The 19,049-nt window shown below is 38.4% G+C and overlaps 1 protein-coding gene across 5 annotated transcripts in view; it reads right to left on the bottom strand.

The window, feature by feature from the left end:
- rhot1b (ras homolog family member T1) overlaps window positions 1-19,049 on the bottom strand; it is a 55,903-nt gene that overhangs the window by 12,984 nt on the left and 23,870 nt on the right. For 4 of the 5 annotated variants that reach the window (XM_020536671.2, XM_020536672.2, XM_048610722.1 and 1 more), the window contains 8 exons: window positions 18,945-19,029; window positions 14,677-14,822; window positions 14,471-14,571; window positions 12,397-12,527; window positions 10,153-10,236; window positions 7,323-7,445; window positions 5,794-5,996; window positions 2,064-2,186 (listed from right to left, as the gene is read on the bottom strand). In XM_020536671.2, coding sequence (XP_020392260.2) covers window positions 2,064-2,186; window positions 5,794-5,996; window positions 7,323-7,445; window positions 10,153-10,236; window positions 12,397-12,527; window positions 14,471-14,571; window positions 14,677-14,822; window positions 18,945-19,029 — 996 coding nt within the window. The remainder of the gene's footprint in view (window positions 1-2,063; window positions 2,187-5,793; window positions 5,997-7,322; window positions 7,446-10,152; window positions 10,237-12,396; window positions 12,528-14,470; window positions 14,572-14,676; window positions 14,823-18,944; window positions 19,030-19,049) is intronic. The other variant, XM_020536673.2, reaches the window with a different exon arrangement.

Genomic DNA, 19,049 nt, shown 5'->3' with positions numbered 1-19,049 from the left:
GCAATGGAGATGGAGGAACTGGGAGAATGAAAGAGAGTCTTTATAGGAAGCAGGGTGTGAGGATGTACAGTCCAGGTAACTATGGGATTCAGTGGGTTTATAGTGGATATTGGTGGCCAGTCTATTCCCAGAAATGGAAACAGAGGTTGAGAAAGTGAAGGGAGGAGTCAAAGTCAGATGAGAGAGGGAGACAGCACTGATAATATCATTGATATATTGGAGAAAGTTGTGAGTGAGGTCTGGAATTGGACTGGAACAATACCCCACAAAGAGACAGGCATAACCAGGACCCATGTGGGTATCCATGGCCACCCATCTGACCTGAAGAAAATGAGGAGAGTTAAAAGTTGTTCAAGTAGAGGACAAGCTAGGCCAGGTGGGGGAGGCTGGTGCTGGATGGGGACTGTTCAGGCCTTTGTTCTTGTGAATTGTTCTGATGATTGCAAGACAAAGAGCTTTGAAAAAAATGTGTCTTTTTTCAGTGATACTTAAGTTCACTCAAAGTCCATTCACCCATACTACAGTTTATGAAGAAATATGGAGTCAGAGGATTTGGGCTCAAGACCCATTCCTGTACTTCAGCATATGATACAGGCTCACACTTAAATCCAGAACTTCTGAAGGGATTCAATGCAGAGGCCTATGTTGAAGAGTCATATTAGACTCAAAACGTTAACTCTGGTTCTTTTTCTGCAGGTAGTGCTGGATCTATTGTATTTCTCCTGAATTTTCTATTTTTATTTCAGAATCTATACTATTTGGGGTTAGATGGAATATGGAATATGGAATTCAGAACACAAAAATATCAGCAATTATCTCACTGAATGACAAAGCAGGCTTGAAGGGTTCAATAGACTACATGTGCTCCTAATTGGTGCATTTGTAGTTATATTGGCCTACTCCTTTTCTCCTGATCAACATCACCAAACTGATCAACTAGTGCTGTTTATAAGATCTCACAAAGTGGATATTAAATCTGAAATGCATAGAATGCTGTATGGCTAAGCAGTTCGTGAACAAATTTGATAAATTCTTAGAGACTTAATAAGCTGATATTTAACAATCACTGCACGCATCATTAATATTTAGCAAACATTCTCATCTAGAAAGCTGAGGAAATACACACTGCCAGAGATTTAAAAATGCTTGATCAAGGACAGCATCTTGGATGTATCATCTCAACAATCCTGAGGGGACAGCTAGAAAAAGGAACACCTAATAAACTTCTTTTACATTGAAAATTACAACCTTATTTTTTGGGATAACACTATTTCCCTCATCTGGAATCGCCATAAAGCAAAATGACAATTTGAAAAAGAGATAAGTGATAAAGATTCTTAAATTGCAATCTTTTAAATGGTAACTACTGGTTATACTGCCAATTCTCAGCACTCTGGAACTGAGGAAAGCAGTGGGCGTTTATTATGCCTATACATGTCACTTTGGGTGATTTGAGAGATGAAGGAAGAGCAGAGGTCTTTTTAACCGTTAAAATGTTGGCTGTGCATCCATTTAGAGCGATTATATAATTGTACCAGAGAAACAGCATCTTAAAGTGGTCTAACTACCCACTTATGAGAAACTAACAACATTATTTTTAACACATAATGAGAAGTATTAAGTATTACATTGCGCAGATTTCTACTGTACCAAATCGATTCAGCTAGCTTCCCACTGACAAGGTATTTGTCCAATACGTTATATCCTTCCTTCAACAGATAGACTTTTCAGACTTGCCAGCCAATTAGTGGCAAAAGCTTTAGATAAAGACTGGAGTATACTTCGTCATATTAAAAAAAACACCATTCAGTAATCATGTTGAAATATGCATTTCAATGGCCACCATTATTCTTGCATGTGACAGCAAAGGGCTTCAAAGGATTTGTTCCCCCCACCAATAAAGACTTCTTTTCTTAAAATCCCACAAAATTAAAATCTTGAAAATGTGAATAATTCAGTGGATATGCTGAGTGAAGCTGACTTTGAAGGTTATTCCTTTCCCACCCACCGATGAAAAACAATTTGAAAAAGCCTTCTGAAACCCAGTAAATAAAATGAAGAACCTGTTAAGAACTGCAGTGAAGAATTTGGTCTTTACAGATTGCAGCAAGTCTGAGTTGAGGAAGTTCTGACAGATGCAAAATGTACACCTGTTGCAGGTGCATAAACAGCGTAACCGGGCATGGCTGCGAAAACACACAGAAGTAAGGCAATTGAGTCTCTGCTTACAAAGTTTAAAGAAAATGCAGATTCACACCATTCTCGTAAATCAATTGCAAAGGTACCAAATGGCCAATGCCACTTCTGGACACATTTCAACAAGTCGCCATGGGAAGAACACATAACATGCGACAATCCTACATGAACAGAGGAAGTAAATCTTACAAGTAAGAACAGATACAACGATGATAAAGAACATTAAAAGCATGTGTGTCATACAGTAAGTTTTTTTTTGTTGAGTTTAAAAAAGTAATATGCAACTGCAGCTTACTGGAGGTCCAGTTTACTGGATATGAAAGAAAATAATACCAAGCCTTTGTAATAATCTAGTGCATTACTGACTGCCATTCTCAGCTGAGGTTAAGAGACATTTTGCAAAGTTTTGCCTAGTTTAAGAAAAGAAAAATTTGCATTATAGAGGAATTCAAGTAATTAAATTATGATTGTAACAAGATGCCAGCTGTCATACTGTCAACAGCCTGCAATTATTACACATAACAGAAGTCACCTGCATGCACTTAATTGCATCACATCCTATAGGAAGCAATGTTTTAGACTGTCCTAATAATACAGGCATTCTGCAAAAAAACTGGATTGAAAGAGATTATAAAATAGAAATATTCCAGAATAATGGAATGCCAATGAAAGCATACTTGGCTTCATTTCACAAGGATGAACAAATTTTGTTTAGTTTGCCTAGTGCAATGAGCAGTCCATCAGGTTTGATTGATACAGATCTGTGCCTCTGAAGAGCTCATGCTTTAGCTCCAGTCTATCCAAACTATTATGTTTAGAACAAAAAGGTCCAAAATTCTCCTATGAATAAACACCCAGTGCAATGAAAACATTAGAAACATATGAACAAGGAACAAGAGTAGGCCACATAGCTCTTTGAGACTATTCAGCCATTCCATAAAATCATGTCTGATCTGATTTTAATCCAATCTCTGCATTCCTGCATAATCCCGATAATCTTTCATCCCCATAGTAATCAAGAATCTATCTGCATCTGCCTTTAAAATATTTAAAGGTTCTGTAGCCTCGGTCTTTTGGAAGAAGGGAATTCCAAAGACTCAACCCTCAGAAAAATACATTTCCTTATCTCTATCCTAAATGGGCAACCTCTTAATTTTAAACTATAGCCTTTACTTTTAAATTCTCCCACAACAGGAAACATTCTTTCCTCATCTACCTGATCAAGTCTCCTCAAGATCTTCTGAAGGAAGGAAGGGTCACTGGACCCAAAACATCAATTCTGCTTTCTCTCCATAAATGATCCCAGACCTGCTAAGTTTTTCCAGTAATTTCTGACATCTGCAGTCCTTTGGTTATCTTCCCCTCAGGATCTTTAATGTTTCAATTAAATCACATCTGACCCTTCTGAATGTCAAAGGCTACATGCCTAGCCTGTCTAGCTTCTCCTCTGAAGGCAATCTGGTCATTCCAGGCATTAGTCTAGTAATCCTTCTCTGAACTGTTTCTGATATATTAACATCCTTCTGTAAGAATAGTGACCAGTCCTGTACACAGTACTTGAGATGCAGTCTCACCAATACCTTGAGTAAGTGAAGCATAACTTCCCTACTCTTGAATTCAATGCCCCTCCCAATTAAACATTTTATCAGCCTTCCTAATTATTTGCTGTACTAACATAATAACCTCCTGTGATTCATGTACTAGAACACCTAGATCTCACTACATCAGAACTCTGCAACATCTCACCATTTAGGTAACATGCTTCCTTTTATATTCTTTCTGCCAGAATGGACAATTTCACATTTTCCCACATTGTATTCCATTTGCCATATCTTTGCCCACTAACTTAACCTATCCATACCCCTTTGTAAGCTCCTTATGTCTGCTTCACTAACCACCACTTTCCTACCTTTGTGGCATTTGCAAAAACAACAATGGTACGTTCTGACCTTTCATCCAAATAATTTATATAAATGCTGAAAAGTCGAGGCCCCAGCGCTGATCCCTGTGGCACACCACTCAGAACATCCTATCAGCCAGAAAGAAACCATTTATTTGTATTCTCTGCTTCCTGGCAGCTAGTCAACTTTATATCTACACCAACATGTTATCACCTACATCATGAGCTCTTATTTTCTGCAACAGTTTTTGATTTGGCATCTTATTGAATGACTTCTGGAAACCTAAATACAATACGTCCACTTGTTTCCCCTTACCTGCAGCAAAAGTTACTTGTTCAAAAAAATTCCAATAAATTCCTTAAATGGGATTTTCCTTTGACAAAGCCATGTTGGCTCTGCCTGATTACTCTGAACTTATTCATGTGCCCTGCTGTAACGTTTTTAATGATAGTGTCTAAAGTTTATCCTATGGTAGACGCTAAACTAACTGAATAACTGCCTTGTTGTTTCCTGATTTGTGCCTCCTTCCCTTTTTGAATAAGACATTTTCCCCTCAGGATCTTGTATGTTTCAATTAAATCACATCTGACCTTAGCACATCTGAACTATAAGGCAGTTATTCAGTTAGTTTAGCATCTGTCATAGTTTCTAAAGTCTATCGTATCATTAAAAATGGGTTACATTAGCAATTTTTCAATCTAAAAGAACCTTCTCCAAATCTAATGAGTTTTGGAAAATGAAACCAATACATAAGTTATCTCATTAGCTACTTCCTAAAAACCTTAGGATGAAATCCTTCAGGACATTTCAGTTCTAAGACCAATTTGCCTTGTACTTTAAACCTACCAGGCGCAAGAGAGTTCCATAATGGAAACTTTTTTTTTGTTCAATAAACGTATTAGAAGAATATTGCAGTTATCATTCTAGGCTGATAAATTTGGGATTTTACTGCACATTTTCTTGAAATTCAGTATGCAAGACCAACAGAGCCAACCAGAAATGATAATCATAGGCAGCATTTTCTCAATCCAGGTATTAGCAAAACACTAGTAGAAAAGTATTATTGAGAACACAATATGAAAAAAGGGAGATTTCAAAAGATAGACTGACCAACTTTCTCTGTAAATGTTTGAGGAGAAAATACTAAAATTAAAAAACTACCCAGCAAGGCGTGCAAGTCTGACAGTTTGTTATTTTGAGTAGGCCAAATGAAGGGACAGCAATCTCTCCAGCTTTAAAACAATCACTACATCTACAGTAGAAACTTAAGAAACTTAACCCCAACGCCTTGGCCATGTGCTAACTCTTGCTAATGGTGTCCAATCAGAGCTTGCTTTACAAATATACTTTTTAAAAATGTCTAAAATGTGGCTCTTCTAAGAGTGTTATAAGCTGGTATTCGCTGAGGCCTTAAAGAGAATTCAATAACTACCCGAACTGAGAAAAATCTGCAGGGTTATGGAATAAAAGCGGGGGAGTGGAATTCCACAGGCCTGTCATGGTCATATCCGGCCAAATGACTACCTCCTGTGCTGTAACCATTCTAGGATTTCTTTCAGAATTGCAGAATATTTTCCTGTTATTATCTCAGATTACCTTCTAAAACACTGCTTCAAACTACAGTTAATGATGGTCATCCATGCAAATCTTAACACAACATATGTAGCACTGTGGTGGCTTGATGTCCTGTACTTACGGATACATGGCTATGGTAGTCACTTTGACAAAGAAGTCTTTGCTTGGTGTGCCAACACTGTTGCAAGTATAACTTTGAGGCGGTGGCATTTTGTGTTTGTTGCAGAAGTCAATGGGAGAAATGCTGTGATCCTGTTTAGCTTCATGCAGGTCAGACTTTGCAGCTACAACAATACATGGTGTTTTGCTATCAATGAAATGTTGCTGCAAAAATTGAAAAAAATCCCCATTAGTTGCAGTGTTAGCTACAAATGACACAAACCAGTATTTATCATCAACTTTTTGTGGCAAATTTAGAAACAGCTTTCAATTTGAACTGGATTAAGCTTTCAATAACGGTTTTTAAAGCAATTACTTTAAAGAAATTATAAACATGTCTTTCCTTAGCACTGTCTGATCATAGCTGGTTCTTCTGATGATTTGCTACCTGTCAATGCCATATCATTTACAGTCCTACATGTTTGATAAGTACATGAGCAGTTACCTTTCTATTTTCCCCCTGTGAGGAAGTGCACACTGCCACAGCATAGATCAGATACGGAGGGAATAAAATTACAGGTACAAATTGTACCATTTAACTCAAATTATCATACTCTGAAACAGAACCCTATTGTTCAACACTTTCATGCAGTTGTTCAAGGACAGAAAAGTAATCATATTTTCTACAGGTGTAGGACTTTATTCTCATGGGTATCAGGCATTGCTTTGTTATATTGTTTATAGTTGATAAGATAAAATACACAAAAAAAAAAACTGGGCAACTAACTGGTAAATAAACATAAAAACTGGTATGCCCTTTCATCTGCCTGGAACCTTTAGAGCTGGTCATCTCAAGTAATATGTAATATTGTCGCAGCTAACCCCAACCTTAGTTAGGAAACTAAGTTCAGCTCAATAAATTTTAGCTAGCTCTGAACTCTTAATCAGCAATATACCCTGGCATAGTAGTTTTATTGTAGAAAGATACCCTAGTACTGGACAGTTGGATGTCAGATCAGAGGACAGAAATTAGTGGCAGTCACTCACAGGTGGTGTTCTGAAGGCTTTTGAAGATCAGGAAGAAATATGGATGTATTTAGGGAGATGGCTTCAGACCCCAACACTAGTTACTGAAGGTCTTGCCACCAGTAAGAGGAACCTGGATATTCTACAGATAAAGACTTAAGAACTGAGAAAGGATTGTGGGAAGTTCGAGTAATAGGGTAAAGCATGAAAGGATCTGGAAATGAAGATTTTGAACAAATGTAGAAAAATGTGACAAATGCAACATTGGCCATTTTTGCTTTCAAAAACAAACACAGTATCTATCTGCATGATTAAGAGATATTTACATAAATCAAAAGATAATAGCACAGTCCAAAACTTCTCAAAGTTTGATGGATGATAATTAAAATTTGACAATTATCATTCACGATTTTAAAAAATTGGTAAAGATTTTGTAAAGAGAAAATTGTGGTCGCAATCGTGCAGATACACAAAATAAGAGAAGGGAAAGACTGTGCAAATCTATATACTGAAGGTCGCAAATACCTTGAAGATCCTTGTACAATAATCAAATGATTTGGGATTGCTGACATCGTATACCAAGCAAACAACATCACAAATGGTATCAGAGGCAGTAATAAATTCAGAGTCAGACAAAACTTCATGTAGCTTGAAAGGAAAAAAAATACAAATTTAGTGTTATTTTAGTGTTATCTTTATGCTCAAAAAAATTGTTAAAACAGAATGCAAATTTAAACCACATATTATTTTCACTGTCCACGGGTATAGTGCCGGAAGATTGGAGAGTGGCAAATGTCATTCCCTTGTTCAAAAAATGGAATAGGGATAACCCCAGAAGTTACAGGCCAGTTAGTCTTACTTCAGTGGTGGGCAAATTATTGGAAAGGGCTCTGAGAGATAGGATTTATGATCACTTGGAATAGGCACAGTTTGATTTGTGATCGTAAGCATGGATTTGTGAGGGGTAGATCATGCCTCACAAACCTTAATGAATTCTTTGAAGAGGTGACTAAACACGTGGATGAAGGTAGAGCAGTGGATGTGGTGTACATGGATTTAAGTAAGGCGGTTGATAAGGTTCCCCCATGGTAGGCTCATACAGAAAGTAAGGAGGCATGGGATAGGGGGAAATGTGGCAGATTGGGTGACCCTTAGAAGACAAATGGTGGTAGTGGATGGAAAATATTCAACATGGTGCCACAAGGATCAATTCTGGGTCCTCTTCTATTCGTGATTTTTGTAAATGATTTGGATGAAGGAGTGGAAAGGTGGATTAGTAAGTTCATGGACGATACGAAGGCGGATCGAGTTGTGGACAGTGCGGAGGGCTGTTCTAGGTTACAAAAGGGACATTGATAGAATGCAGAGCTGGGCTGAGAAGTGGCAGATGGAGTTTAACCCTGAAAAGTGTGAGGTGATTCATTTTGGAAGGACAAATTTGAAAGCAGAATATAAGGTTAACAGAAAGATTCTTGGCAGTGTGGAGGAGCAGAGGGATCTTGGGGTTCATGTCCACAGTTCCCTGAAAGCTGCCACTCAGATGGATAGAGTTGTTAAGAAGGCGTATGGTGTGTTAGCTTTCATTAATAGAGGGATTGAGTTCAACAGCCGTGAAGTTATGCTCCAGCTATACAAAACCCTGGTTTGGCCACATCTGGAGTATTGTGTCCAGTTCTGATCGCCTCATTACAAGAAAGATGTGGAAGCGTTGGAAAAAGTGCAGAGGAGATGTACCAGGATGTTGCCTGCAATGGAGGGAAGGCCTTACGAGGAAAGGTTGAGAGAGCTAGGGCTTTTCTCTTTAGAACGACAAAGGATGAGAGGTGACTTGATAGAGGTGTATAAAATGATCAGAGGTATAGATACAGTAGACAGCCAGAGACTTTTTCCTAGGGTGGAGGTAGCTATTACGAGGGGGCATAGTTTTAAAGTGAGTGGAGGTAGATATAGGGGAGACGTCAGAGGTAGGTTCTTTACTCAGAGAATGGTAGGGGCGTGGAATGCATTGCCAGAGAGGGTAGTGGAGTTGGCCTCATTAGGGGCATTTAAGTGGCTATTAGATAGGCGTATGGATGATAGTATAAGGTAGGGGTGGAGGTTAGACACACCTTAGGTTTAGGGTAAAAGTTCGGCACAACATCGTGGGCCGAAGGTCCTGTACTGTACTGTGCTGTACTGTTCTATGTTCTATCATCAACACTCATACCCTAGGCTGTGTCAAGTGCATATGGCTGATTCTCGACATGACTTTTTAAAAAAATGCATTCACGGGATGAGGGTGTAGCTAGCTGGTGAGCATTTAATACCCATCTCTAATTGCCCAGAGGGCAGTTAAGGATCTATCACATTGCTGTGGGTCTGGAGTCACATGTAGCTAGACCAGGTAAGGATGGCAGTTTCCTTCCCTAAAAGGTTTTCCCGACAATCTTCATAAGACTCTTAATCCCAGGTTATTTTTTATTGAATTCAAATTTCAACATCTGCCAAACATTACCTGGGTCACTGGATTAACAGTCCATTGATAATACCACTGGACCATCACCTCAATTTTGTTAAAACTTCACACAATCTTACACCCATCTAACTCATGGTGACAGACAGACTTGGCTTTGCTTTGTTCTGTCATCTGAGAAGTGTACTGAAACACTAGTTCCAGGTTAATTGCTCAAGTCCTAGAGTGGGACTTGAAACCATAAATCAACTGATTTTGACTACTGAACTAAATTAATAAATTCAGTCAGTTCAAGTTTTACTTTTTAGCTTAATAATTCAAAGTTACTATGGTGATTGTTACTTAATGTGATGGAAATTATCTTCAAAAATATACACCCAAAAGCTGTTAAAGTTTCATTCTTGGAATTTTCCCTGTCTATAAAAGAAATGCTTCTGCAATGAATTCACCTGACAATAATAGAGAAAGTACCATAATGATCACAAATATTCAGATGGAAATTATTGAGGTCAAACTTCTAACAAACAATGCCAACTTAATTACAACCTACTCCCTTTATAGGAACATTTGTTCAAAAGGTAGTCAACATTGAAAATATGACATCATTCTCCTTTTGAAAGATTTTACAGCATTGTATAAAGCAAATTCAACAACCAGCATTACAAAACGTCCAAGAGAAGAAATGAAACCAAATTTGAAATGACGTGGAAAGTTCAATATTCAATAGATTTAATATTTTCTTCCTAAAATTTTTCCTGCCATAAACAAGTGCAGGGGCAAAGACAAGTGTAAAGAATTATAACTTTGAATCTAAAGTAAGATCACATGGGTCAAATATGGATTATAGAAGGAAAAAGGTGTGAACATATTGTGCATTTTGATCATGTTCACTTAATTACCCACCAGTAAATATTTTTCTTGCCCATACACATAGGTTGTGTTTATGGCGTAAAGCGACTTGTGTTCCTCTTTTATCTCTCTTTGTTTCTGTGAGGAGGAACAAAGTAGTCAGTTAATCACAGATGATGAAAGTTACAACTCTCACAAATATGAAAAATGCACTCAAATATAAAAATGTACTTCACACAACTTTAATTAACTAAGTCAGTGACAAAGTCTAGAATAAATATCAGGAAGATAAAGTATTGAAACATCTCCTGCTTTATGCCAATCTAAGGCAGTTCCAGAGCACTAAATAAATATTTTGATCCACCTAATTCAACATAAACTAATGGCACTGAAAAATAACTTCCCTAGTTTCAGATGACACAGGAAATATACTCGAAACAGCCTTTTCTCATGCTTTTGAAAGATCCAACTCCGTTCTTTATTCAAAGATTTGCTCCATTAAAGGAAAAGGAAATTATTCTACAATATTTCATAGCAAGTGGAAGAAATCCTCACCGTTTACCTTTTTATTATTCATTCACAAGGTGTGGGCATTGCTGATTAAACCAGCATTTACTGCCCATCCCTAATTGAGGTGGTGGTGTTGGTCGACTTCTTAAACCACTGCAGTCCATATGACATAGGTTCATCCACAGTGCTATTAGGGAGGGAGCGACAGTGAAGAAATGGTGATTATAGCTGCAAGTCAGGAGGACTGTGGTTTGGAGTGTAACTTGCAGGTGATGGCATTCCCAAATATCTGGTGCTCTTGTCCTTCTATATGGTAGAACCCGTAGGTTTAGAAATCAGTAACAATGCTGCCAATCCACTCTTGATGATGGACATCGAAGTTCCTGACCAAACATACATTCAGTGCCCTTGCAACCCTCAATACATCTTCCAAGTAATGTTTAAGATGGTAGAGAACTAAATTTATCAGCCAGGGGTGGGAATCAGCAGAAGCTTTCCTTGCCCACATTCGACTGATGCCAGGGGACTTCATGAAGTCCAGTGTCAATGTTGAGGACTCCAAGGCCAAGTGCCTCCTGACTGTTTACCACTGTGCCAGCACCTCTGCTGGGTCTGCTGTGTTGTGGGACAGGACATACCCAGAGATGGAAATGTTAGTGTCTGGGATATTGGCTGTTAACGTATGATTCTGTGAGAATGACTATGTCAGACTGTTACTTGACTAGTTTGAGAGACAGTTCTAAAAATTTTGGGAGAAAGTTAGTTGCTAGTATGAGGACTTTTTTGCAGGGTTGAAACGCTTGCATGTGCCACTGCTATTTCCTATGCCTTGGTTGATGTTGAGAGATCTACGTGGTGCATTCATTTTGAGGCTTTTTATTCAATGTTTTAAAGACTTGAACAATGATGTCTTCTTACTGTGCCATCAAATCCCACATCCAAAAGCAAAATAGAGTTCTGAAAATATTTCTTTACAAATCAGATCTCAAGTCCCATATATAATAGAGTGGTTAAGACCTTTAAATTCCAGGACCTAGTGTTACATCCATGGGTTTAAAGGATACTTTCAACACAGCCAGGAACGTAAAAATCCGGCATCAAAATGGTCACTGGTGCTGTTGTGGTGTTCTTTGGACAGTTGTATTGAACAAGTACAGGAAATTTATAATTCACGTTCAACTTTGTAAGGACAAAATCTCCTTTACCATTCACCCTGTGCCTGAAGTATCAGCTCAGAAGGCACAAAATATAATTAAAACTTTTGAGGGCGGGTTGGGGCAGAAATTAAATAGGAGATTCAATTTCCATTTAATATTTTACTGGAGGTTGCAAAGGCAGAGTTGCCAATGAATAAAAATAATACAGGTCTAATGGGTAGAAAATGGATGAAAGGTGACCCTCTGATTCAGATTCATGCTTTTCAATACACCAAAAAACATTTTAAAAGGTTTAAACCCATCTCAATACAGAATAGTACAGAAATCTTCAGGCTTTCATAAAATCTGCACGATTTGTGCACCAGCACATTGCACTACGAGAGGTAATTTTACCAGTCAAAGTACAATGTTACAGAAAAGTTGGTATAATTTTAGATGAGTATTTAGTTCTCACTGAATAGTTTTATAGCGTTCTCTTTAACAACTAATGAAATAAAGCTTTTCTTTTTACTAATTCATTACAATGTAGTAAAGAAGACAATTGTTCAATAATTTGAGTTCCAGGACCCGCACACATTAAAAGGCAAATAATAAGACGAATGCAGCACTATAAAAGTTCTGAGGTGCTCACCGCTAAGTTTCGGCCGAGGAAGCCTTGGAGAATTCCAGTTTTGCCACAGTTTTTCATGCCAATAAGATTACACTGAAACACATTCCTTTGTGTTTGTTTTTTCTGCAGATCTAGTTTTTTATCTCTTGTTACTGCAGGAGAATAAAGTATGGTTAATAAATCATTTATCTGACACAAAGTAAATGCAACTGAAGTTTGTTTTCCACTGAACATATGTTCCAGGTAATGCTGCATTAAGTTTTCAATTCAGGAGGACACTTGGAAATTAAGTGTCTAAAAGTTGTAGGAGCATATTACTGCAGACACTGCAATCTGTCCTGAAAACAAAAAAAATGCTGGACATCACAGTGGGTCAGGCAGCATCCGTGGAGAGAACAAGCTAATGTTTCTAACAGCGTAGGAGCTCTGATGAAGAGTCATCTTGTTAACTAGCTTTCTCTCCACGGATGCTGACTGGCCCGCTCTGATTTCCAGCATTTTTTATTCTCTGCCTAAATGTTGTTGTAGCAGGTGGAATATCAAGGGTCAATATTTGCAGAATTTACCCAATATAGGAAATTTTGAAAGCTGCAGTAGTTATCTTATGTCTCAGCATCCACGCCATAGTATTAAATTATGCTACATGAAGCCCTTACCATTAGTTGTGTAATCAAGTATGGAGAAAGATTAGGATTGTCTGAAATAAGTTGCTCACATTTTTATAATGATCATTGTTGATCATTAAATGGAAAAATACCTTGAATAAAAGCAAACTTCTCCAAACTTTGCTTCACTTTTAAGCAGATGGATCAATAGCATGCAAATTCCAACAGCAATAAGGTTGGGATTGAAACACTTCTGATTTCTTAGGAAATTAAGAGAAATGGGGAGCAGGAAATTGGAGTCAAGATCAATATTAGCATGATTGCATTCAATGGCAGAGCAGGGGTGATGGGTTGTATAGTCTATTGTTCTTGTGGTATGATATTGAGATGTAATCATGAAGGCTTTATTCATGAATATTTGGATAATTAGAACTTGCCATGATGATGGTGGGAAGGTTTAATTCATTTCCTCATACACATATAGTAACATTAAGTGTAGATATGATGAGTATGACACCCATTGCATTTAGGCAAAAAAAACACATTCATGGTATTTTAACTAAAATAATGCACTTAATTTAAAATAAAAGCAAAATACCACAAAAGCTGGAAATCTGATATATAATCAAAGCTCTGGAAAAACTCAGCAGATTTGGTAGCATGTCAAGAGTTAAGAGTCCAAAATGACTGGCCTTCAGATCTGAAGAGGAAGATTAGCTTAATCTGACAGAATTAGTAAGACCTGTAATGAGGGACTATGTAAATCTCAAATTTAATACAGACCTCTGAAAACTAAGTTAGATGGTTATAAATGAACATCTGTGTAACAACGGTTAGAAATAAGGACATCAGTAGAGTTCAAAAAACACAATTAAGACTCTTCTGTATAAAGTTATGTATTTCAGTGTACAACACAGGAGGAGGGTATCAAGGAGGTGGAGATGCCAATATCTCTCCCCTCTGAATATAAACTTTAAATGAAACAGATCACAAATGCTACAAAAAAAATATAAAAGTGACATGCAAAACAGATGGTAGTTTAAAAATGCTTGAGTTTGTCAAAATCAGCTCTATATTATAAACAACTATCTTGTAGATAAGATAGTAAGAACTGCCGATGCTGGAGTCTGAGATAACAGTGTGGAGCTGGATGAACACAGCAGGCCAGGCAGCATCAGAGGAGCAGGAAAGCTGACATTTCGGGTCAGGACCCTTCTACAGAAATCTACAGGTTGGTCTGAATTATTCAGATGATATATACATAGTAAACATTCATTCCCTGATATGTAAAATGTCATTTGGTGCACATTTGGTATCAGCTAAATTCATGAGATTTTCACGAATGTAGGTTTATTGCTATTATCCCTCTTCAGTACGGATTAGTCTAGTAATAAAGTCCCAACATTACATGGTCGAAAGGAGCACACCGGCGTTTTAGATCAAACAGATGGCAACTCCCCATGAAAGTTCAATAAAAGTCCACCGCTTACCAGTGACAGCAGCTGCCTGAGACTCCTGTTCCCTTAGAATGGAGTATCCTAGGTAACCTAAATATTCTAAACACCGCTGAACATCAAGGTACGTGGTCAGCCTAATTCAAAACACAAATATTCAGCTGTTTAAAAGTTTGGGATTTTAAATAGAAAGCAGATAAACATAAGATATGGTGTGAAATTTTCGAAGGAAAATTACTCACGTCCATTGACAAATATAACCCTGATAAGTGACCCATCCCTTGTCATTGGTACAAACAGTGTTGTTGACATCAGGACCCCAAGGTATGTAAGGAAATACTTTGAATAAGTCTTTTAGTTCATCAGGTGACAATGCACAATCCCGATCCTGAAAAGCAACCCAGAAGAATAAAGTTAAGTTAAATAACTCAACATTTATATAGTGCCTTCAAAAAAGTTAAACATCCCATGGCATGTTGCATAAATAAAATGAATGCTGAGCCAAAGAAGAGGTTCAAGAGGTAGCTTTAAAAATAGGTCTTTAGGAAGACAGATTTGGTGGTGAAAAAGACCAGCCAAAAGCATAACTGTCATTACGTTGGAACAGAACGGTGTAAACAACAATGAAAACATAAAGGATAGGCCATTCAAACCCTCAAGCCTACTCCACCATTCAATATGATCATGGCTGATCATCAAGCTTAATATCCTACTCCTGCTCTCCCCCCTACCATCCCTTGATCCCTTTAGCCACAAGAGATACGTTTACCTCTTTTCTGAAAGCACAATGTTTTGGCCTAAACTAACTTCTGTGGTAATTAATTCCACAGGCTCACCACTCTCTGGGTGAAGAAATTTCTTATCTAGTGTCCTAAAAGTCCTTAAACTATGACCCCTGGTTCTGGATTCCCCCACCATCAGGAACATCCTTCCTGCATCTAATCTGTCCGGTCTTTTAGAATTTTATATGTTTCTATAAAATCCCCCTCATTCTTCTAAACCAGAATTGAAGCAACAGACCTTTAAATGTTTTTAGGGCTCAAGGCAGTTATAGAGAGAGGGAGCGGTGAGGCCAATAAGAAATCTTAACAGCAGGATAGGAATTCTAAAATGAAAGCCACCATGGATCATGAAGCAAAGTACAAGCATAGAATGATACTGATATGATATTTCATATAGATCATAGAATGCCAACAGTGTGGAAACAGGTCCTTTGGCCCTACAAGTCCACACCAATCCTTGGAACATCCCATCCAAACCCATTCCCCTAATAACCCACCTAAGCTAGACATCCCTGAACATTACGGGCAATTGAGCACGGCCAATCCACCTAGCCTGCTCATTTTTGGAATTTGGACTGTGGGAGGAAAGCAGAGCACCCGGAGGAAACCCACGCAGACACGGGGAGAACGTGCAAACTCCACACAGACAGTTGCCCGAAAGTGGAATCAAACCCGGGTCCCTGGCACTGTGAGGCAGCAGTGCTAACCACTGAGCCACCACGCCGCGCCAAATTGATGTGATGTTAGCTAGACGATGAAGAAGCTACAGAGGAAGTTTTTTTTATAAATGATGAATTAAGGAATGGAGACATGTGGTATTATGGAATGCGAGGAGATGATATCTGTGTTAAGGTGGTTACAGAGCGAGGTTAGTTTAATGCCAAGGCATGAACAGACTGCTTCAGTGTAAGATGGTGACCAAGGAGGCGAACTGGGTTAATAGCAAAGGAACTGCACTTTGTGGATTGAGAATTGGAAAAGATTTAAGGTTTGGAGATTTTCAGGGTTGCAGAGAATTTCTTGTGTGTTTCCTTGGAACTGAAAAGTTAAAAAAAAATCAAATATTCAGAAGAAATGGGGATGCTTTTTTGTTTTACAAAATTAGTGACTTTGAGAAAAAAAACTTATAAAAGAAACACAAGAGATTGTCTGTTTTCTGATGTAAATTTGCAGACAGACAGTTTAGGAAGCGTCCTGGTTCTGAAGGTTGCCTAGCAACAGCCTCTGATTGAGATGGCGTATGGAGGGCGGTCAGTTATGGACGAGCTTACAAGGAAGCAACGTTATCTCCCTCCCCTGTCGTAAGTAAAAGATAACTCTTAAAGAAAGCCAGTTGAAGAGGTATCCCAGTGTGCTATTTCATGAGAACCAAGAAAAGCTGCAGAAATGAATATCTTGGATCTCCTCACAATCTCTGAAAGCCAAACTGTTAGCTCAATAGTAAGATCTATGTCTAACTGACTTGTTACCTGAATGGATGGTCCCTCAATCATTCTGAAGCTGACAGCAAAATGATTGCGTCAACAAGAAACTAAAAGGTACAGTGAAGAAGTCACCTAATTTTACCCTTTTGGGTCACATTCTCGACCAGTGTTTTCCTTTACTTTTCGACGCATAATTGCTCTGCAGAGTTACTTTGTTTCATCCTGTCTGTGTAAGAATGTGGAATTTATGAATAATATAGTTTAGTCCCGCACAGTAGCTTAATTGATAACCAACAACATAAAGAGAAGCTGCTGGAAAAGCTCAGCAGGCCTGGCAGCATCTGTGGAAAAAAAAATCAGAGTTAACATTTGGACTCGAAAGGTTAACTCTGATTTTCTTTTCCCCCCCGACAGATGCTGCCAGACCTGCTGAGCTTTTCCAGCAACTTTTGTTTATGTTCCTGATTTTCAGCATCTGTAGTTCTTTCAGTTTTTAATTGATAACCAGTCTAGCTAGGCGTTTAAAACACGAATCTGTCTCTAGTAAACAACTTAATTTGAATTTACTGAAGCATTTTGATGAAATTATTTTTTATTTTGAAGAACAGAATCATAGAAAATAGGAACAGTATTACACCATTTGGCCTTTCAAGTCTGCTCTGCCATTCAATATGATCAGCCCAACTCAGTACCCGTTCCCGCTGTCTCCCCATACCCTTTGATCCCTTTTAACCCTAAGCACTATGGCTATCTTCAATAATAATAATAAAAAGAAACAAAATCGGCCATTAGTGATCACATTAGACATGCACACTCTTTGCAAAGCTCGAGCAATAGTGGGGCTTGATTTCTAGTGCACTCCTCCCTTCAGTCATACCAGGGGTAGAACAGGGGATAATGTCAATAGCTTTGCTGTCCCCAATCAGAGAATCCCTACAGTGCAGAAAAAGGCTATTCGGCCCAACAAATCCACACCGACCCTCTGAAGAGCATCCCACCCAGACCCATCCCCCTACCCTTTCCCTGTGCTGCTCTGGACTGTGGGAGGAAACCCACACAGACATGGGAAGAATACATGAACTCCACACAGGGTGGAATCGAACCTGGGTTCCTGGCGCTGAGGCAGCACTGCTAACTGCTAAGCCACCATGCCACCTTTTGTTTTTAGAAACAGGCCATTTAGCCCAACAAATCCACACCGACGCATGCCCCTACCCTGTAACCTTGTACTTCCCATGGCTAAACCACCTAACTTACACATCTCTGGACACTATGGGTAATTTAGCATGGTCAATCCACCTAACCTGCATATCTTTGGACTGTGGGAGGAAACTTTAGCACCTGGCAGAAACGCACACAGAACGTTTAACTGAAGAAAATCGTGAGCCATCCATGAATGTTGGACCAGCTGATCATGCAGGTACAGAAAGAGTGTCAACAGAGTGATAGATGAAATTCGGCACTGGCAGTGTATACGTGGAAACAGATGCTATAATCCTTTTCACTGTCTTGAAGAAGCAGCAGATAAATAAGAATATTAATCCTCGAGCAGATATATGAGAACAAAGATGAGAAAGGAGAAAGGAATGGTTTTGCTGAGGACAAAAGCACAACTGAGTACATTAAAAGGCATATAAGAAGGGAAACTGTTATGACAGTTCATAATATATTATTTGATAACATGGATTCTATAGTAGAGGAAAAATGGATTTTAATATTTCAGTTTTGTGAAGATCTGACCTTTTTTTAAATAAAAGGCCAGAACGTCATTTTGAATGTTGAGTTCAAAACAGCATTTTCAATATATCACATGATTTCAGCTAAATAGCCAGCGCATCACCTGGGGAGTTAATAGCCAAGGTATTTGAGTTTTATGATTGCCAGAAATACAGACAGAGAGAAGCCAGAAGCAAGTCCTTACAGTGGGGAGAGGTCAATACCAGCAGAAATGTGGTTATCAAAAGTTAAGCATTGAGGAATGGGGAGATGCTTAAAAGTTAGTGAGAAGAAGCAGAAGGCTGTGGGAGTGTTGGACAGGAAGACATTCTAAAAGCTGCTGAAGACATGAGTTTAGGGAACCCATGTTAAGCAACAGTGAGCTGAGTTAGTCATCTGTTTTAAATAACATCTAATGAATACACAGTTTGCTGAAAGGAAGCACAGTACAGTCAGGCCAGCTGAACAAGGAGGTGGAGACCTTTGGTTTATCAATCTTGATTTCACTTTGGAATCTTACTTGTCTAGTATTACCATCAGTTGGGACCAAGCAAAACAAAATTAACCAACCATACACTATCAGCTCACCAAATCGTGTTTATCAAAAATACTTTGTAAGAATAAGTATGCATGATGGTTCAGTTCAGTTGTACAGTCTGGAGGAATTTTTAACCTGTGAAAAAGAGGAAATAA

The sequence above is a fragment of the Rhincodon typus genome, chromosome 23, assembly GCF_021869965.1.
Source record: "Rhincodon typus isolate 14 chromosome 23, sRhiTyp1.1, whole genome shotgun sequence".
Taxonomy (NCBI): domain Eukaryota; kingdom Metazoa; phylum Chordata; class Chondrichthyes; order Orectolobiformes; family Rhincodontidae; genus Rhincodon; species Rhincodon typus.
The sequence above is the reverse complement of the archived record's forward strand: the minus strand, read 5'-3'. Positions and strand labels throughout refer to the sequence as shown.